The 16535-nt window shown below is 36.9% G+C and overlaps 1 protein-coding gene across 3 annotated transcripts in view; it reads right to left on the minus strand.

Moving 5' to 3' along the window:
- The window catches only part of Mys45A (SDA1 domain containing protein Mys45A), an 85689-nt gene that overhangs the window by 39090 nt on the left and 30064 nt on the right, over positions 1-16535 (minus strand). For all 3 annotated transcript variants that reach the window (XM_081752761.1, XM_081752759.1, XM_081752760.1), the window contains exons 5-8: positions 15920-16102; positions 8642-8707; positions 4831-4923; positions 2726-2797 (exon numbers count right to left, since the gene is read on the minus strand). In XM_081752761.1, the coding sequence (XP_081608887.1) occupies positions 2726-2797; positions 4831-4923; positions 8642-8707; positions 15920-16102 (414 nt within the window). The remainder of the gene's footprint in view (positions 1-2725; positions 2798-4830; positions 4924-8641; positions 8708-15919; positions 16103-16535) is intronic.

A 16535-nucleotide genomic window follows, 5' to 3' on the forward strand; every position in this document is an offset into this window, starting at 1 on the left:
CGATAGAAATGTGTTTTCCTAGCGATTTGGTAGAGTCTAAAGTCGATTATAGACATTTTTGGTGCTGAATTTTGATGTTTCATAGAATAACATTTTCCAGTCTCTACTCACATTTGAACAGATAAAAAATATCGTGACCCAAAGACTAAATTTCGTGACATTTTCTTCACTTTCATGACCGTTTTTTGATTTCGTGACTTTTTCGTGACTTTCGTGACCGACAGACACCCTGTAAAACCATAATTCAAAAATCCGCTTACATGTTTGGGATATGGACTATAGATAGCACCGTTAAATTCACCATTTCCCGTTAATACGTTACCGTGTAAGGGAAGAGCTTTCTTTCCCTTACAAAACTATTATCCTGTACGCATGTAGATTTTTTTTAAGTTGGTTTATTTATCTTTATGGTGTGTATCATTCACTCAAAGGATTGGATTCTGTTTATTATTATTATCTGCTTTCTTTCTACTAACAGATAAAAATATGGGATTTGTTAAATAGTACACATATATATTTGTACGTTATTCTTTTTTTAATTTTATTCTTCTCTTTATCTATTAATATTATTGTGCCTAATTAAAAAACAACCAAACTTCGCATATTTCTTAGTGAGTGTATTATGTTATCTTAATAAATAAGTCTGCCAAATGTTAAGTATTTCCTTTTTTCTTTCTAAAATGTTAAATAATTGTATTCTAAATCACAAAATCCAAATATTATTGCATTGCTATAAATTAAATGAATGATTCATCTAGTTTTAATACCACAAATACGTATTTCCCTTTTAAAAGGAATGCTCCAACCCATTTAGCGAATCCAGCTAAAATATTTTTATCTATCTATCTATCTATATATATATATATATATATATATATTCAGTCTATTAAGACAGATGCAATCATTCCCTAGGTAGGGAAATACAGTTTTGTTTTAAGATTTTTTCTTTCTTTTCTTCGAAAGTATAAAAAAAATCAAAGGTTAAAAAAAAGCCAGTTACAAACTCAGGACTCATAGTGGTCTGCTCTCCTGTAAATCGTTGAAAAGTGACCAAAAGCACACGAAAACGTGACCAAAATCTCATTATGCCTCTTTTTATCCTTTTTCAATTTCTCCATCAGCTCTCTCTTTGTTGTTTTGTTTCATCTTTTTTCTTTACTTCTTCTTTTTGAGCTTCCTCCTTTCTTAGGTTTTCTAAGTATGCTTTGTAGTTACGGTAAGCAGACTTAGCAGATGTAAGAAGCTTCTGAGTAAGTGGAACCAGTTCTGGCCCATTTCTGAATTTCTTCGTCTCAGACATTATATTTAACTTAGCATTGAGAGTTCTCAAAGCCATGAAATATTCAAATTCATCACCTACTACTAAGAAGAACATTCAAGAAGCATAACACAAGACGAACATGATGAACCACATAAACACACACACACACAATGTTGAGCGGAGCGTTAACTATTGCGAGAGAAAACTAAAAGACTATTATGATAGAAGAAAGAATAGACCCAGAACGGTTCTCAGCTCCACCTTGAGAGCTTAAGCATGCACCAACCATCCACTGTGCTTTAGAAAGAACAAAAGCTAAAGTGAGAATAAAGCTGACTGTTTCACATGTAGCAGCAAGTACTGAAGCTTTCAGAAGAGTAATGAGTAACAAATTTCTGCCTTTTCCATTTATTTTTATAATATCTTTCTTAGAAAACTGCCAATGCAAAACATAAATCACACGAAAAAGTCACTTTACATCCCAAAAAACTAACTTTTAGTGACCAACTTGAAAAAAAGTAACTTCTAGTTAAAAAAAAAAAAAAAAAAAAAAAAAAAGTGACTCGCTATGAGCCCTGGAAACGGATTCATGACATTAACTAAGTCAGTAGAAGTAATTGCTGTCGCTATCTGTTACAAAATAATAATAATCATAATAATAATAATTCACTTTCATGTATGGGATATGGGTTACAGACAACCATCATTGGTCGAGATTAATTGCTCTAGTTATCTGTTGAAAAAAAAAAAAAAAAGAATGGCTTACACATATGGAATGTACGCTACAGATAGCCACCGTTAAAGTCGCCGTTATCCGTTAGAATGTTAACGGATTTACTCCATTAACGAACTTGTTCAAGATAATTGCTCTAGCTATCTGTTGTAGAAAATAGAATTCAGAAATTGTCTTACAGCTATAAGATATGGGCTGTATATACCCACCATTAAAACAGCCGTTATTTCTTAACGAATTTGTTCCATTAACGAACTCTAGCTATCTACTGCAAAATAGCAGAATTTGAAAATTTGCATCAATTCAAGAGTTATCGTGCGAAGTAACGGACGGACGGACGAACATACTAACAGCACAATATTGTAAGTCTTACTGCTTGATCCTAAGGTATCCCTTGCAATATAAGAAACTGATTAATATCTTTATACAGAGAATGACGTTTCATCGGTAGAAAGATAATCGGACACAAAAGATAGCTGGTTTCACATGATACAGACTGCATGAGTGCTTTGAATACATTACGTCTTTGAGACCCAAAGTTCTTATCTATACCCAAAGTTCTGTGTATCCCGGAAAAATTCATAAACTAAATTTCAGAAATATGTCACGCGAGTCCTTTCTGTAATCACTGATGTAATTTGATTTCATATATCACGAAAGAAGAAGAAAAGGAAGAAAAAATCATAAACAATTATACTGATAAAATGTATACTCCAGATTACAATACTTACTTCTGAATCACTATCATCCGATTCTTCTTTGGTATCATTTCCTTGGAAGAATTTTAATGCGGCAACCATCACCTGAAAAATTAATATGACTTCAGTAAGCTCATTCAAACAACGAAGAAGATACATAACTAATTGTATTTTAGTAGAAGTGTTTTTAAATGACTTGTGAATATATCTATCTATCTATTATCTATATGTATATATATACAGGGTGTTAATGAACTATACCGACAAACTATAAGAGGTGATTCCTCACATCATAATAAGAGAAAAAGTTCATATGGACCTATGGCGAAACGTGCATAGTTTCAGAGCTACGGCTGTCCGAAATCGCGAAAAAGCCAAATTTTAACATGCCCTATTTCAAATTGCAGAGACTGTTGATGGTGGTCCTTATCAGCGTAAAGGAAGTCACGCATACGCAATCCAAAAGTGCATATTTCGTCATTTTTTTAAATAGGCGTACAGGGTATTCCCTACAGGGTGTAATTCTCAGATATGCTCTCAATAATCTTCAGATATACCCTGATTTCAAGGAGGTCCAAAGTAGGCAGAAAATAACCCTTGACAACAATGGACATCCAATGCTTCGGGGGTAAGTTGGAAGTGTTAGGAACGGGCAGCGCCTTTTTTTTTTTTCGGAATAATTTGTGATGCGATGTATTTCGTCCCCAAGGTATATTTTAAATTTTCTTCGTTTATAAGCGTGAAAGAAAATATTGCAGCATGCGTTTTCCCGAGTACGAGAGATGGAGCTCCTCTTCAAGACCGGCGATGACTCTGCCACATCGATTCACAGGAAGTTGCTCCCTCTTCATGGGGAGGACAGATTGGATCGCAGCAGTATCCAGCGGTAGTTGCAGAGGTTTAAAGATGATTTCTCTCTACTGGACAATCCACGATGCGGTAGACCATTGACGGTAGTGAGTGATGTGAATAAGGAGACCATTAATCAAATCATCTAAGGACAAGCTCCACAATTAACAAGGACCGTTACTGTTTCTCATTGGACAAGCTGCGACGTGCCATCAAGACCCACACACCACAGCTTCAGGGTAAGCTCATCGGACTACACCATTACAATGCCTAATCCCATACAGCCCTTGTGACACAGGAGAAAATCACAAAAATGGGTGGAAAATTGTTCCTCATCCTCCTTACAGTCCGGATTTGGCTCCGTCTGATTTTTTCCTCTTTGGTCGTCTGAAGGCCCACCTGCGCGGTAAAACATTTGATAGTGAGAAATACCTTATTTTCTGTGTCAAGCGATGGTGTAAAAGTTAATCCCCAGAATTTTACCAAAGTGCATTTACATCATGGAAAGAACGTTCGACCAGATGCGTCACAATTGATGGAGGCTACATTGAGTAGGCTCAGTGTATAGCTAAATGTTCCAAGTATGTTCACAAAAAATTTCATTCTCTTCCTGCAACAAATAAAACAAAATAGAGACCACTGTACAAAACTTTCTGAACAGCCTTTGTATAATTTGTCCTTCCTTCTATATGATAGTGAAGCATTACAAGCCAATCAGGATTTTAAAAGCGGAAATATATAAATAGTTTAGTTTCTTGTTGTCTAGAAGTAACAGAGGACAGTAGCATTATTAGCCAATCAGGTTTTCTAATGGCGGAAGAATACAAACAGTTCTGTTTTTTGCCATCTAGAATTAAAAGGAAAGAGATAATAGTTACAACGCATTGAAAAGAAGACATTAGTCGCTCACTTTCGAAATCAAACAGGGTAGATACGTTCAAATTGCTAGTCTGCAGAAAGTTCGTTGATGTGCATCCGATTACACGAAGAACGTGTAAACACATTGTTTTAGACTTCTATTAGTTTCTGGCTGTAATCAGACGAAAGGCAATAGTCTCTTACTGAAATGACACCCATATACAAATTTGGGAGGACACCGTTCGTGAGTATCATCTCACTGTTTACCTTAACGGCCACAGAATATTTATTAACCTCACATCTATATCACAATGAACTGTTTCCTATTACATCAAAATAACTTTATCTTTGGAACTTAACACTAATGAATCTCAACGAATAAATGGAAGATGGAAAAACAAAGAAAAGAGTAATTCACTTATAAATTATACCTTTGTTATTTTAGAGAAGCAAGCAGTAGCGATCACATTCACAGTTTTTGTGTCATTCCATATATTCTTTTTGTACAAATCGATTAAGATATCCTGAAAAATAAAAATAAATAAACAAATAAATAAATAAACAAACAAAAAAACAGCAGATTTTTAAAAGAAGAGTTTATTACTTAACACGTAAGAAGCGCAAATTTGACTGTAAAATGGACAAAAATTTATACATATTAACGAAAGGAGGAAATAGCTTCCTTTTCTTTTTTTTTTTTTTTTTTTTTTTTTTTTTTTTTTTTTTTTTTTACATACCATGCACTCTGTAGGTGCGAATTCAATAATACACACAGAATGAAAAAATGAACGACTGAACAAGGACTCGAACCGAGAACACTGTGCCGATATGTTAACCACTACGCTACCCAGTCAGCTTTTCAGAACACCCACATACTCTCTCGCTCCTGTAATCACTCAGACCACATGGCTTGTACTACAGCCTAGCTTCTGTGCTTGGACAATCCAGTGGTAATTAAATGAAATTTTTGAGTTTTACGTCACATGGTTACGCCGGTTAGGCTAAAGAAGACGGTGATGATGTGTGATGAATGAAATGGTGGAATGAAGAAAGTGGGAGGAAACGGGTGAACCCCGAGAAAACCCACGCACACGGTGTTTGTCCACCACAAAGTTCACTTGGCGGGGGCTGGTATCGAATCCGGGACCCCAAGCATCAGAGGTGAACGCTCTACCACTGAGCCACCGCGGCCCCAATCCAGTGGTAATGTACTGAGAACATCTTGTGACGGTTATAATTTCATATATACTAATGAAAGGAAGAAACAGCAAGAGTGTGTGTGTGTCTAGTCTGGGAGACGGACTGGGTAGCGTAGTGGTTAACGCATCGGCACGATATCCTGAAGATCCCAAGTTCGAGTTCCGGTCCACTCATTCATTTTTTCATTCTTTATGTGATATCGAATTCGCACCTACAGAGGATCTGCTAGGTAAAAGAAAATTTAAAAAGCGGTTGTTTCCTCCTTTTCATTAATATCTATGAAATTACAACCGTCAGAAGGTGTTCTTAATATATAGACATCAGATTGTTCAACAAGCATAGCAGCTAGGCTGTGGCACAAGCCATGTGGTCTGAGTGGAGGGCACCGACTGCAGGAGTGCAGAATATTTGGCTGCTCTGAGAATAGATTGGGTAGGGTTAAGACTAAAGAATCCACACGGTATGCTGAAGATCCCGGGTTCGAATCTCGGTCCAGCCATACACTTTTTCTTTCTTCGTGTGTTAAGAAAAGTTTGTTCTCGTGGATCATTGAATTCTTCCAAGACAAGACTACGAAATGGACAACGCAAACTTTATAGAATAAACACCGAAAACATTGCTTAGTAACAGTAATATGGTAATCAGTACTTATACTAAGGACTAGAACTTCCACATTTTCTGGTAGTTGGACCCAATTACTGGATGGTACAGCCCGATTCATGCCGTTTATCATCTTGAAAACTGTCATCTTGAATGTACTTCGTGGAGCAGCTTATTATTTCATGTAGACAAATCAAAAGAAAAAACTGTCTGGTCCTGTACAGTCTTTCTTCAAGGTATACTTCAAGATTCCTCAAAAATTCCGGACGTGATTTCCATTCCTCCTCTCCCCTGACCCAGCTAAAATACATTAAATTGCACTTATACGTAACTTTTGTGCAGGGCACGTCCTGCAGCAACTAGTAACTCAGTGCAATCCCTCATATTTTGATTTATTCCCCCTCCGCCTAAGAACAAAATTTCCTGGAATTAAACCTGGTGCTGTATACATACTTTTTAACGAGCCAGGAACTTTTGCTGCATTATCACGAAGTCGAAACCAACTGAGCAGTGATAAATATGCAAGTCAGAGCGGAAACAGTCTCCACATAAGATTGGCACCGATATTTCGTTCCTCATGTTCAGTACTTCATCCCCCATCATAGGAACATGGCGTCTTTCTTCTTTAGGTGTTAATTAAATTAAAGTGAAGTAGTGAAAAGTGAGTTATTAAATCGGCAATCACATTGGAGAATTCGGATTAACATACCGGGACATTAAATCACTTATACAATATGAGTTCAAGTGTTCTGAACGGCTGATGACTTAAAACTGAAAACATGGGCTGTCAGGAAGCAGTTAATAAAGTGAATAGTATAGTAATTAGGTCATCGGCATGGTAGGCTGTAGAAGGCTTTTTATCTAGTTCATCGCACATTTTTCACTGTATGATCACCATAATTACCTTTATATTTGGGTACTGAAAATAAATTTTGAATGATATCAATCCTGTACTTCATTCGATACAGTACCACTACAATCGATTTCAATACATGTTTATTTCGACTTGTTCGTAAGGTGTCTCTGGCATATCACAAAGTTTATGTCTTTACTACACATAACTTTTGCTAAGTATGCTATCATATTACATATACAATATGGCAACATATTTCTTGGTGCCTTCAGTGGGAATTATACGGTGTTGCCACACTGCAGCTATGAATCGAAGTATGAAATGTACGCTATTCTTTGTCAGATAGCATTTGTCAATGTTACTAGAAAAAAAATGTCTCGTTATCCAACCGTAATAAAATTATTATTTCGAAATAAAGTGCGCTGAAGGAATCTTGAGATATGGATTTTATCTTATTATTTGGAATCAACGTACAACTTACCGTACTTGTGCGAATATAGGCCGCACCTAAACCTTTGACACGAGATTACAGAAAACGTAAATCTCGAATATAGGCCGCACTACTAAATTTATGAGAAAGTTGTCTGTTGCAATTTTGGATGTGTGTATTAGTTCTCCATTCAAAGCTAGTATAAGACTATTCTACAGAAATTACATCACGAACAAAGCAACTTCGATGCGAGAAGGCAGTTTGCAACGTGCATCTGTGTTAGAAGTGTGCCGTTGGATTTTGACTGCTTGGCGATCAATATCCGAAGAACATGTCATAAAAAGTTTCCAAAAAAATTGGAATTTCCAATAATCTTGATGGGACTGAAAATGACCTTCTTTGTGATAATGACTCTGAGCAGCATTCTGGATCGTCTAGCGAGGGTGAAGAATCAGACGCTGGTGAGGGTGCGAAGTAATTGTGCTTGATTTGGGTGAGTACAAATAAGCTGACGCAGTTTCGATAAACACAGTCGCTTTCCCCTTTTCAAGAACAGCTACAGCATATAAATATTCCGTATATATTATATATACTGTATAACAAAGATATGTATTCCTTTTCATAAAAGTATTACGTGTACGAGTGTTTTATGTGCCAATGTAAGGTATTACGGGTACCCAATGAAGGTGGCAATTTCTGCGAACAAAGTAATTTTTTCTGCTATTTTCTTAAGTCTTTGATGGTTTACAAATGTAACTGCAGTAACTTGAAATGGTATTAATTCCAACCCAGAAGATAAGTGTATATATCATTTTGAAACTGACGATTTATTATCTGAGAGGAAAAAAAAAATCTCGATTATAGGCCGCACCATGATTTTTCAAGACAAAATTTAGGGGAAAAAAAGTGCTGCCTATGTTCGTACAAATACGGTAATAATGAATACGAAGAACTGAAATAATATTTGAAAGAAATATTTAATTTAGGTATTTTATCGAAGAGTACAATCCAGAATGATGATGGGAGCAGGAGAAGGATTAGAAGGGATCAAGGATAGAAATTGTAAATTTGTTCCTATTTCTTTCTAAAATTAACACAAGAAAACCTAAGAAAAGACAGAAAACACCAAAAGAAAGAAAAACAAAACATTTTAACTTACCACCGCCATTTTGGCTGCTCTAGCATTACTGTCCTTTAACATATTGAACATAAAGTTCTGAAGAGCCTGAAATATAATTTAAAACGTTTTCCGTCAGAAATTCATTATTGATTAATTTCACAATAAATAAAATAATAAATTTCCCAAGAAGAGAACAATCATGTTCAAAAGAAGATGAACTTTCTTTTTAAAACCTTTGTGTCTTACCCGTAATGTACTTGAACTTGAACCCACAAAATGGGGGTGATGTATATATTTCATGAAAGCTTGGGTCAAGGCAAGATCAAAAACGGTTACCAAAATTGGGGAGGTCTCATGCATTCCGCTTGGAGGCAGCACTTTACTCATTTTTATTAAGATCTTTAAGCGTGTCTATAAAGTCCGTTGCAACCCCGAAAAATCTGAAACGATGAGACTGATATGAAAACAGAAAAACCTATCTTTCACATTTCAAAAGTACAACGTATCAAAGTAAAATAAATTGCTCTAGAGTCCCCCGCAGGGTCCCAGACGGAGTCCAACTCAAAAATTGTAAACAGAAAGGGGGGTTAACTTGTTTATTGTATGAAGAAGATAAATCAAGTCTCGATTCTCTACGATAAGCCTGTGCAAAATAGCGGTGGGTCAAAATATCAACACAATCTTCATTGCCAAGCTGAAACATTGGGATACGTGTAAAAACAAAAACACGGATGTGATATTATTTGAAAAGTATACCGATTCAAATTAAAAAAAAAAAAAAAAGTTCCAGGCTCCCTCGTAGGATCCCAGACGGGGTGCAACTCAAAATGTTGAAATGAGAAAGGGGTTCAAGTTGAGTATCGTGTGAAAGCTGATGTTAAGTCAAAGGTGAAACAAGTCTCGACTCTTGATGATAAGCTTGTGGAAAATGGCGGTAGGTCAAATGTCAACACAAGCGTGTTGAAACATTCGTTTTTTTTTTTTTTTTTTTTTTTTTCACCTGTCTCACCGTTTCAGATTAATAGGAGTGGACATAGACTATTCAATGAAGATTGTGTTGATATTTTGGCCCACCGCTATTTTGCACAGCTTATCGTAGAGTCGAAACTTTATTTATCTTCTATCATTTAACACCAACTTTCATACGATATGCAAGTTAACTCTTCTTTCCATTTAAAAATATTGAGTTAGACCCCGTTTGGGACCTTGGAACAATTCATTTTACTTTGATACGATGTAATTTTGAAATGATGAAAGACATGTTTCTCTGTTTTCATATCTGTCTCACCGTTTCAGATTTTTCGGGATTGCAACGGACTTTATGGACACGCTTAAAGATCTTAATAGAAAAAAAGTGCTGCCCGCAAGCGGAACATATGAGACCTCCCCAATTTTGGTAACCGTTTTTTATCTTACCTTGATCCAAGCTTTCAGGAAATATATACATCACCCCCACTTTGTAGGTTCAGGTTCAAGTACATCCCTAGTTAGTAGTTACTTCCTGAAACCACGCTGCAGCAGTGATTACTCAGGGTTCCTACTGATCTGGAGAAATCTATTTCATGACCTTCATGATAGGTGTCGCATGACGTTGATATATAAATAAAGAATAAATAACGGTGAATATTTATATATGAGAACATTTATTCTATAGAGACAAATAAGAATCAATTGCTCACATACATTCCACTTACCACTCATAAAAATCTGGGCAACGTTCCATACTGTGATCATTAATGGTTGGCTAAGCTGAATTGGTGTACAATCAATGTTAGAAAAGATACATTTTATAAAATTTCCCTAACTCTCTCGGATTTCCAGTCTTTTTCCAGTGTTTCCCTGACTTACCTGATTTCCGTCACCAGTAGGAACCCTGTTACTGCTCCCATTTGCTATAGAGAAATGCAACTAAGTCTTATCTAGACAAGTAAAAGACAAAAACAAATTCAAATAGAAAATCAGTTGTGGTGTGCATAGGTGTTTTGTTGTGCTTTAATGTTTATTACAGTTTTATTATTTACATCTTCGTTCCCTTCAAGAACAGCGCTGACAATTTTGTAAGGACATGTAACTTATTTATCATACTATACAAGTATATCACTTTTACGTAACAGAAAAATATATATCATTTAGAGTGAACACTAGTAAAAAATTATAATATTTTCTATACATAAGTAGTCCCTTAGTATCATGAAAATTATACAAGTGCCAAGATTTTTTTTCTTTCTTTTTTTTTCAGAATATCAGGATGTCAAAACAGAATTGAGACTTTTCCGCACGACATGGTGTCAGGGTCCCAAATTGAATGATATATATGAACCATACTTGTTGAACGTACTACATGTGTAAAAAGTGTTGGAATACCTACAATTAAACGTAAGATGTAACGCCGTTAGATGAGTGAGCTTTCGGCTAAACTGCACTACATTTTGCAATTGTACTTCGATAAAGGCTCAAATGCCTGGAAACATCCGTGAAGAAATTAGTGCTCTTTATGGGCAAAATACGAGGTGTGTTCAAAAAATTTCAAACATTTGGTTGGCAAAAAAAAAAAAAAAAAAAAAAAAAAAAAATGATTTGGAAATCCGAAACACTTCAAAGTATTCTCCTTGGTAATGCACACATTTCTTCCAGCGCTCCCGCCGTTGTTGGAAACACTTCCGGAGTAGTTTTTGAAATGGTGAACAATCGGCCGCCGCATTCACCATGTCTTTTCTTCACTCAAATCGGGTCCTTTTTAGTGGCATCAGCTCGCGAAGTAATCAAATGTCATACGGAGCCACGTCGGGTGAATAAGGAGCCTGAAGACAAACAGGAATGTTATGTTTGTAGATGAAATCCTCAATCAAATTTCGCAGACACTCTCCACATGTCCAAATTTTCGTTCAAGCTGAATGTACCGATCCGATTGAATGGTTTCCACTTTGGTATCGCGAAGCTTTTTGGTAAAAATTTGTTTCAATATCGTTGCCCAAGTTTTTCTGCCATTTTACAAAACAACTGAAATACGACGACCGTTCACTACACGTGTTCACTCGACTGACGCTTTCAGCGGGTGGGAAAAAATTCCCTACTCTCTCTACATCTACACTGAACAGTCTCCCGCCCTTCATTGGTTTACGTGGGGGAAAAAATCAAATGAAATGAAATCTTGAGTTTTACGTCCCATGGTTATGCCGGTGGGAGGAAACGGGAGAACCCCGAGAAAATCCACGCACACGGTGTTTGTCCACCACCAAAGTTCACTTGGCGGGGGCTGGGATCGAACCCTGGACCCCAAGCACCAGAGGTGAACGTGGGAAAGAAATAAGGTCCGATACTTTATGAACACACCTTCACGTTATGAAAAGCCACAGGCAAAAGATGGTTCAGTGGCTTTCGTTCTGGAAATTTCGCTGCCCAAGTGGGCGACCAATCACAGAAAAGCTGAATGATATTCAAACAACAGTCGAGAGGGTGCAAGACCGGCATGTAAGCACTCATGTCACCCTCAATAACCAAAACAACATCCATCATAAAACAGTGCGAAGTAGCTCAAGTGGTAGAGCGTTGGCTTCGCATTCGGGAGGTCGTGGGTTCGAATCCCGCTGCCGACCATCCTGACTGAGGTTTTCCAGGGTTTCCCTCAGTCCTACCAGGCAAATGCCGGGATGGTACCTACTAAACAGGCCCTGGCCGATACCTTCCCAAATCCTTTCCATTGTTATTGTTGTTGTTGGATATCCAGTGTAAAATGGCCTCTGAGCTGTATCTGGTGATTGTTAAATAAATAAATAAATAAATAAATAAAATAGAAAGTTGACTACAAAAAAACCTCGACGTTTAGGTGCCACATGATCTGACTCAAAAACATCTACTCGATCGAATTTCTATCTACGAATCTCTACTGAAACTAAGAACTCTTGCCATTTCTGGAGCAATTGTTCGTGACGAGAAGTGAATAACATCACCAAGGTCGAAGCTAGAAAAAGCTCCACAGTCTGTGGTAAAGCCTACACTGATGCTGTACGTTGGTGGAGTTGGAAGAGCATTATGCAACGTAAGTTGCTGCAACCGGATAGAATGACAGACCCAGACTTGTAATGTAGACAATCAGTGCGAGTGCATTTAGCAATTCAAAAGAAACAGCCGGAACCAATCAACAGAAAGCATGTCGTATACAACGGCAAACCGTATATGTCTTTAACGACATGTCAGAAATTGAAAGAATTGGCTTGGAAGATTTAATGCATACACTGTATAGTCCGGACCTGTAACCGTCCGATATCATTTGTTCCAGTGTGCAGAACTCCGTGAATGGCGTTAATATAGTTTCAAAACATGCCTGTGATAACTGTGTGTCACAATTTTCTGACCAGAGACCACAGGAGTTCTACAACAACAGAATTATAGTGTCGTCAGAAAAATGGCGGAAGGTTATCGAACAAAATATTGGATATGTGGTTTCATAATGTTATTTTCAAATCACAATACATGTCTTCAACATTTTGGTCTTCAAAGACTCCTACTTTTATACAACCTAATATTTTTACACATTGTCCTCGAAGGATTCAACTTGCTATATTTTTATCAGGAAGATTCTAGGGTAAAAACCTTTGTAAATGTAGGATCTATTGGTTCTTGTTATTTTACGAAAAACCAAATAAACAAATAAGAGAGAAAAAAAAAATGAATCAAAATTTTGGAGAAATCTATGTATATGAAAAATAATTAAATTCTACTATTCTTCACTAGTAACATCCCGATTCTCTGCAGAATCCAATCCTTTAATAACTACAACTGAATTGATAGAGTGTACTTATACACCAACTAGAACATCTATGAATCAGAAATTATCTTCTATTCCGTTACATTCAACTTTCTACTATTTCATTACATGTGGGAATATAGTATATTTCTTCTCAGGTACTACTGAAGCAATGAACACAATGTTTATACACTACCATCTGAATGTAATGGAATATATATATTGAGACATTATGGGATGTTCTACGAAAAAGAACCCTTTGTTGATTATAATGTACTTTCCCATGTGGTAAACTTTATTTTATTTCATTTCTCTTATAGGCGAAAAAGGAACGTGAGCTGCAAGTCCCTACTACAAAAACTTTCTTCAATTCTTTTCAGTTTTCTACTTTGGTCCCACATTCTGCAAACATCCGACTGGAAACTCTTATCGTCTCCGAGAGTCAATCAAAAGTCCCTGTTTCTATGTTTGATTGTGACGTCAGTACGAGCATACGCAAGAGACCGAGCTGACATGGCTGCAGAGTGATTACCACGGTTTACCTCGCACCTAACCTTGGATAGTAACATTTGTAACATGTCTAGGAATGACATTATTAGTTACTGTGCTTCAACAGAATATGTACCATGTATTATCATTCAAACAGTAATATATACTTTATTAGCCAATCACAGGTAATATATTGGTATGTTCTTCTATAAATTAAAAGGTATATCGCAGTGTTTTTTATTTATTTATTTAAATATTCCTACCTCCTGCTTCTTGGCATTTACGTGGGTGCATTGCGACCGCCATGATACATATGTATGTGTGTGTGCGTCGAAGATAGTCAAACTATTACCTGCATTAGTGTCAGTGCTGAATCGTGTTCTAATACAAATATCACACTTTTAATTTCATTTGAAATACAGTATTTTCTTCGTATATTGTGGGTTGTGGAGACGCAAAAATAAGGCATTCACATTACTTTTGCTTCTCGATAAACACGCAACTGACGGATCGCTTTTGTGTTAGTGGTCTATGTATTATACTTAGGTAAGCAACATTGAGCTGCCCCATCACAAAAAATGGGTTTAAATCCCGTGATGAAAAATACTTCTATAAATTGGTGTCTTCCGGAAGATAGTAACTTAGAAGACAAACTGCTATACCTTGTTAAATTATAATCTCAAACAACTTTTTTTTTTTTTTTTTTTTTTTTTTTCATGCGTCAAACCATTTTGGTCATCGCTACTGTATCGTCAACGACAAAGTGGAGTGAAAATTCGCTACAAGTCTAAAAAGATTAACGAAGGACAGTGCCCGCGAAGTCCCTAACCATTTCTGAGAAAAACGCTAATGTTTGTCTCTTTATTGCAGGTAATATCAAAAATGTTGACCCAACAACAATATATAGACGTCGAAAGATGGAGAATCAATGGACTGCCCTTTGCTGAGGTCCAAGAATAGTTTTGCCGACTTTACCATAAAAAATCTCCAACGTGAACAACCATTTGAAGTTTGGTCAGCAAGTGCAATCGAACTAGGAGTGTTAGTGACGAGAAACGTTCTGGGCGGCTATAGAGGTGGCAGAAAATTGTGAAGCCCATACGATAGGAGATCGAGCAGACTCCAAAAGCGTCGACACGTCGTCTCAGTTGGAAACACAGTATCCTACAGTCTTCTGTGTAGCAAACCTTGCGCTTCGTACTGAATACAAAAGCTTATCACATCCAGGTGCTCCATCATCTTGAACCTGAGGACTATACGGCACGCATGGTCATGTGCCACGACTTAATTGAGGCAGTCAACTTTGAAAATTTGTTAGTACACATCCTGTTCAGTAATAAGCCTATCTTTCACACCTGTGACCTCATCGATCGCCACACCAAGGTATGAGCTAAACAATAACTAAACGTTGTCATGGAATTGGAACGTTATACTCCGAAAATGAACTGTGGTTAGGCATCATTCAACAGCACATTTACGGTCCATTCTCTTTTGGTGAAGCAATAATTACGCTAACGTCGTACCTGAACATGCATAAGCAATTCCTGCGGCCCCATTTGTTTGCCAACAACATTCTGTATTTGGCGGTGTTTCAACAAGACGGCGAGTCACCGCACTGTGTGTGTATTGTGGTGATTACCTCACCGGGACATTTCCAGGACACTGGATTGAACGAGGCTTACCACGGTTCTGAGCAGCACGCTCGTCTGATCTAACGTACTTGGACTTCTTTGTATGGGGTTACATCGAGAGTCAGGTGTACAACGTGAAGATCAGGGATTTGGTGCACCTGAGTGAATGCATTTCGGTACCGGTGAATACAATTACCCTAGCAATGTTGCAGCGTGTGTTCAGATGCACCATACAGAGATGGCAACTCTGCTTGAATATGTAGGGCGGTCATGTCGAACTTTTGTGATTTCCTTGACTTTTGGTGTCTCTTTTTATATTATAAACACTTCATTTGAATTCTAGAGCTCCTTCCCAGAAATGGTTAGGGGTTTCTCGGGCATCTTGTATATACATATATATAAAACTACGCGTAAAACTTTCATTAAAAATAACTTTCCTCCCATACTTACCGTATTTAACCGAACATCCTTATGTTTTGCATTGACACTCTTAATATCAGTGATAATATGTAGCTCCAGGTATTTCCTTAACGTCTTATCCTGACAACGTAAAAGCTGGAAAAACAGCGACAGCAGAGTGGTTGGGGGAATCATGTTCTTGTTTCTCATCAGAATAAGAGCACGGCAGAAAGACTGAAAAAGAGAAAAAAAACAGTATTATTATTAAAAGTGAGCCATGGTTACTCACTGCATTTCCCTCATTTTTACTACGAAATGGACAGTTAAATTCCAAATTTCTTATTGGAGCGTATTTTCACATCGTATCTCCGTGATTGCAACGCAGTCGTATTTATTTTTTGAGTATTTGAAACCTGGAGCCAGACACCTTGAGTAAGATGTTAGAAATATATAAATAAATCCAGTACGTAAACAAAACTAAACCACAATAGCCTATCCAAACATTTTTTTTTTTTTAAAGAAAAAAAAATGTATTAACTTCAACAATTTAATATGAAAATGCCGTTGGAGTATAAGCAACATCTTGTAGGTCAAATATCACTTCTCACGCAAATTGATTTCACATTATTAATTCGATCATTTAACCTAAATTGGTGTATTTCTCACC

This window comes from Thermobia domestica, chromosome 3, assembly GCF_964235325.1.
Source record: "Thermobia domestica chromosome 3, izTheDome1.hap1.1, whole genome shotgun sequence".
NCBI lineage: Eukaryota > Metazoa > Arthropoda > Insecta > Zygentoma > Lepismatidae > Thermobia > Thermobia domestica.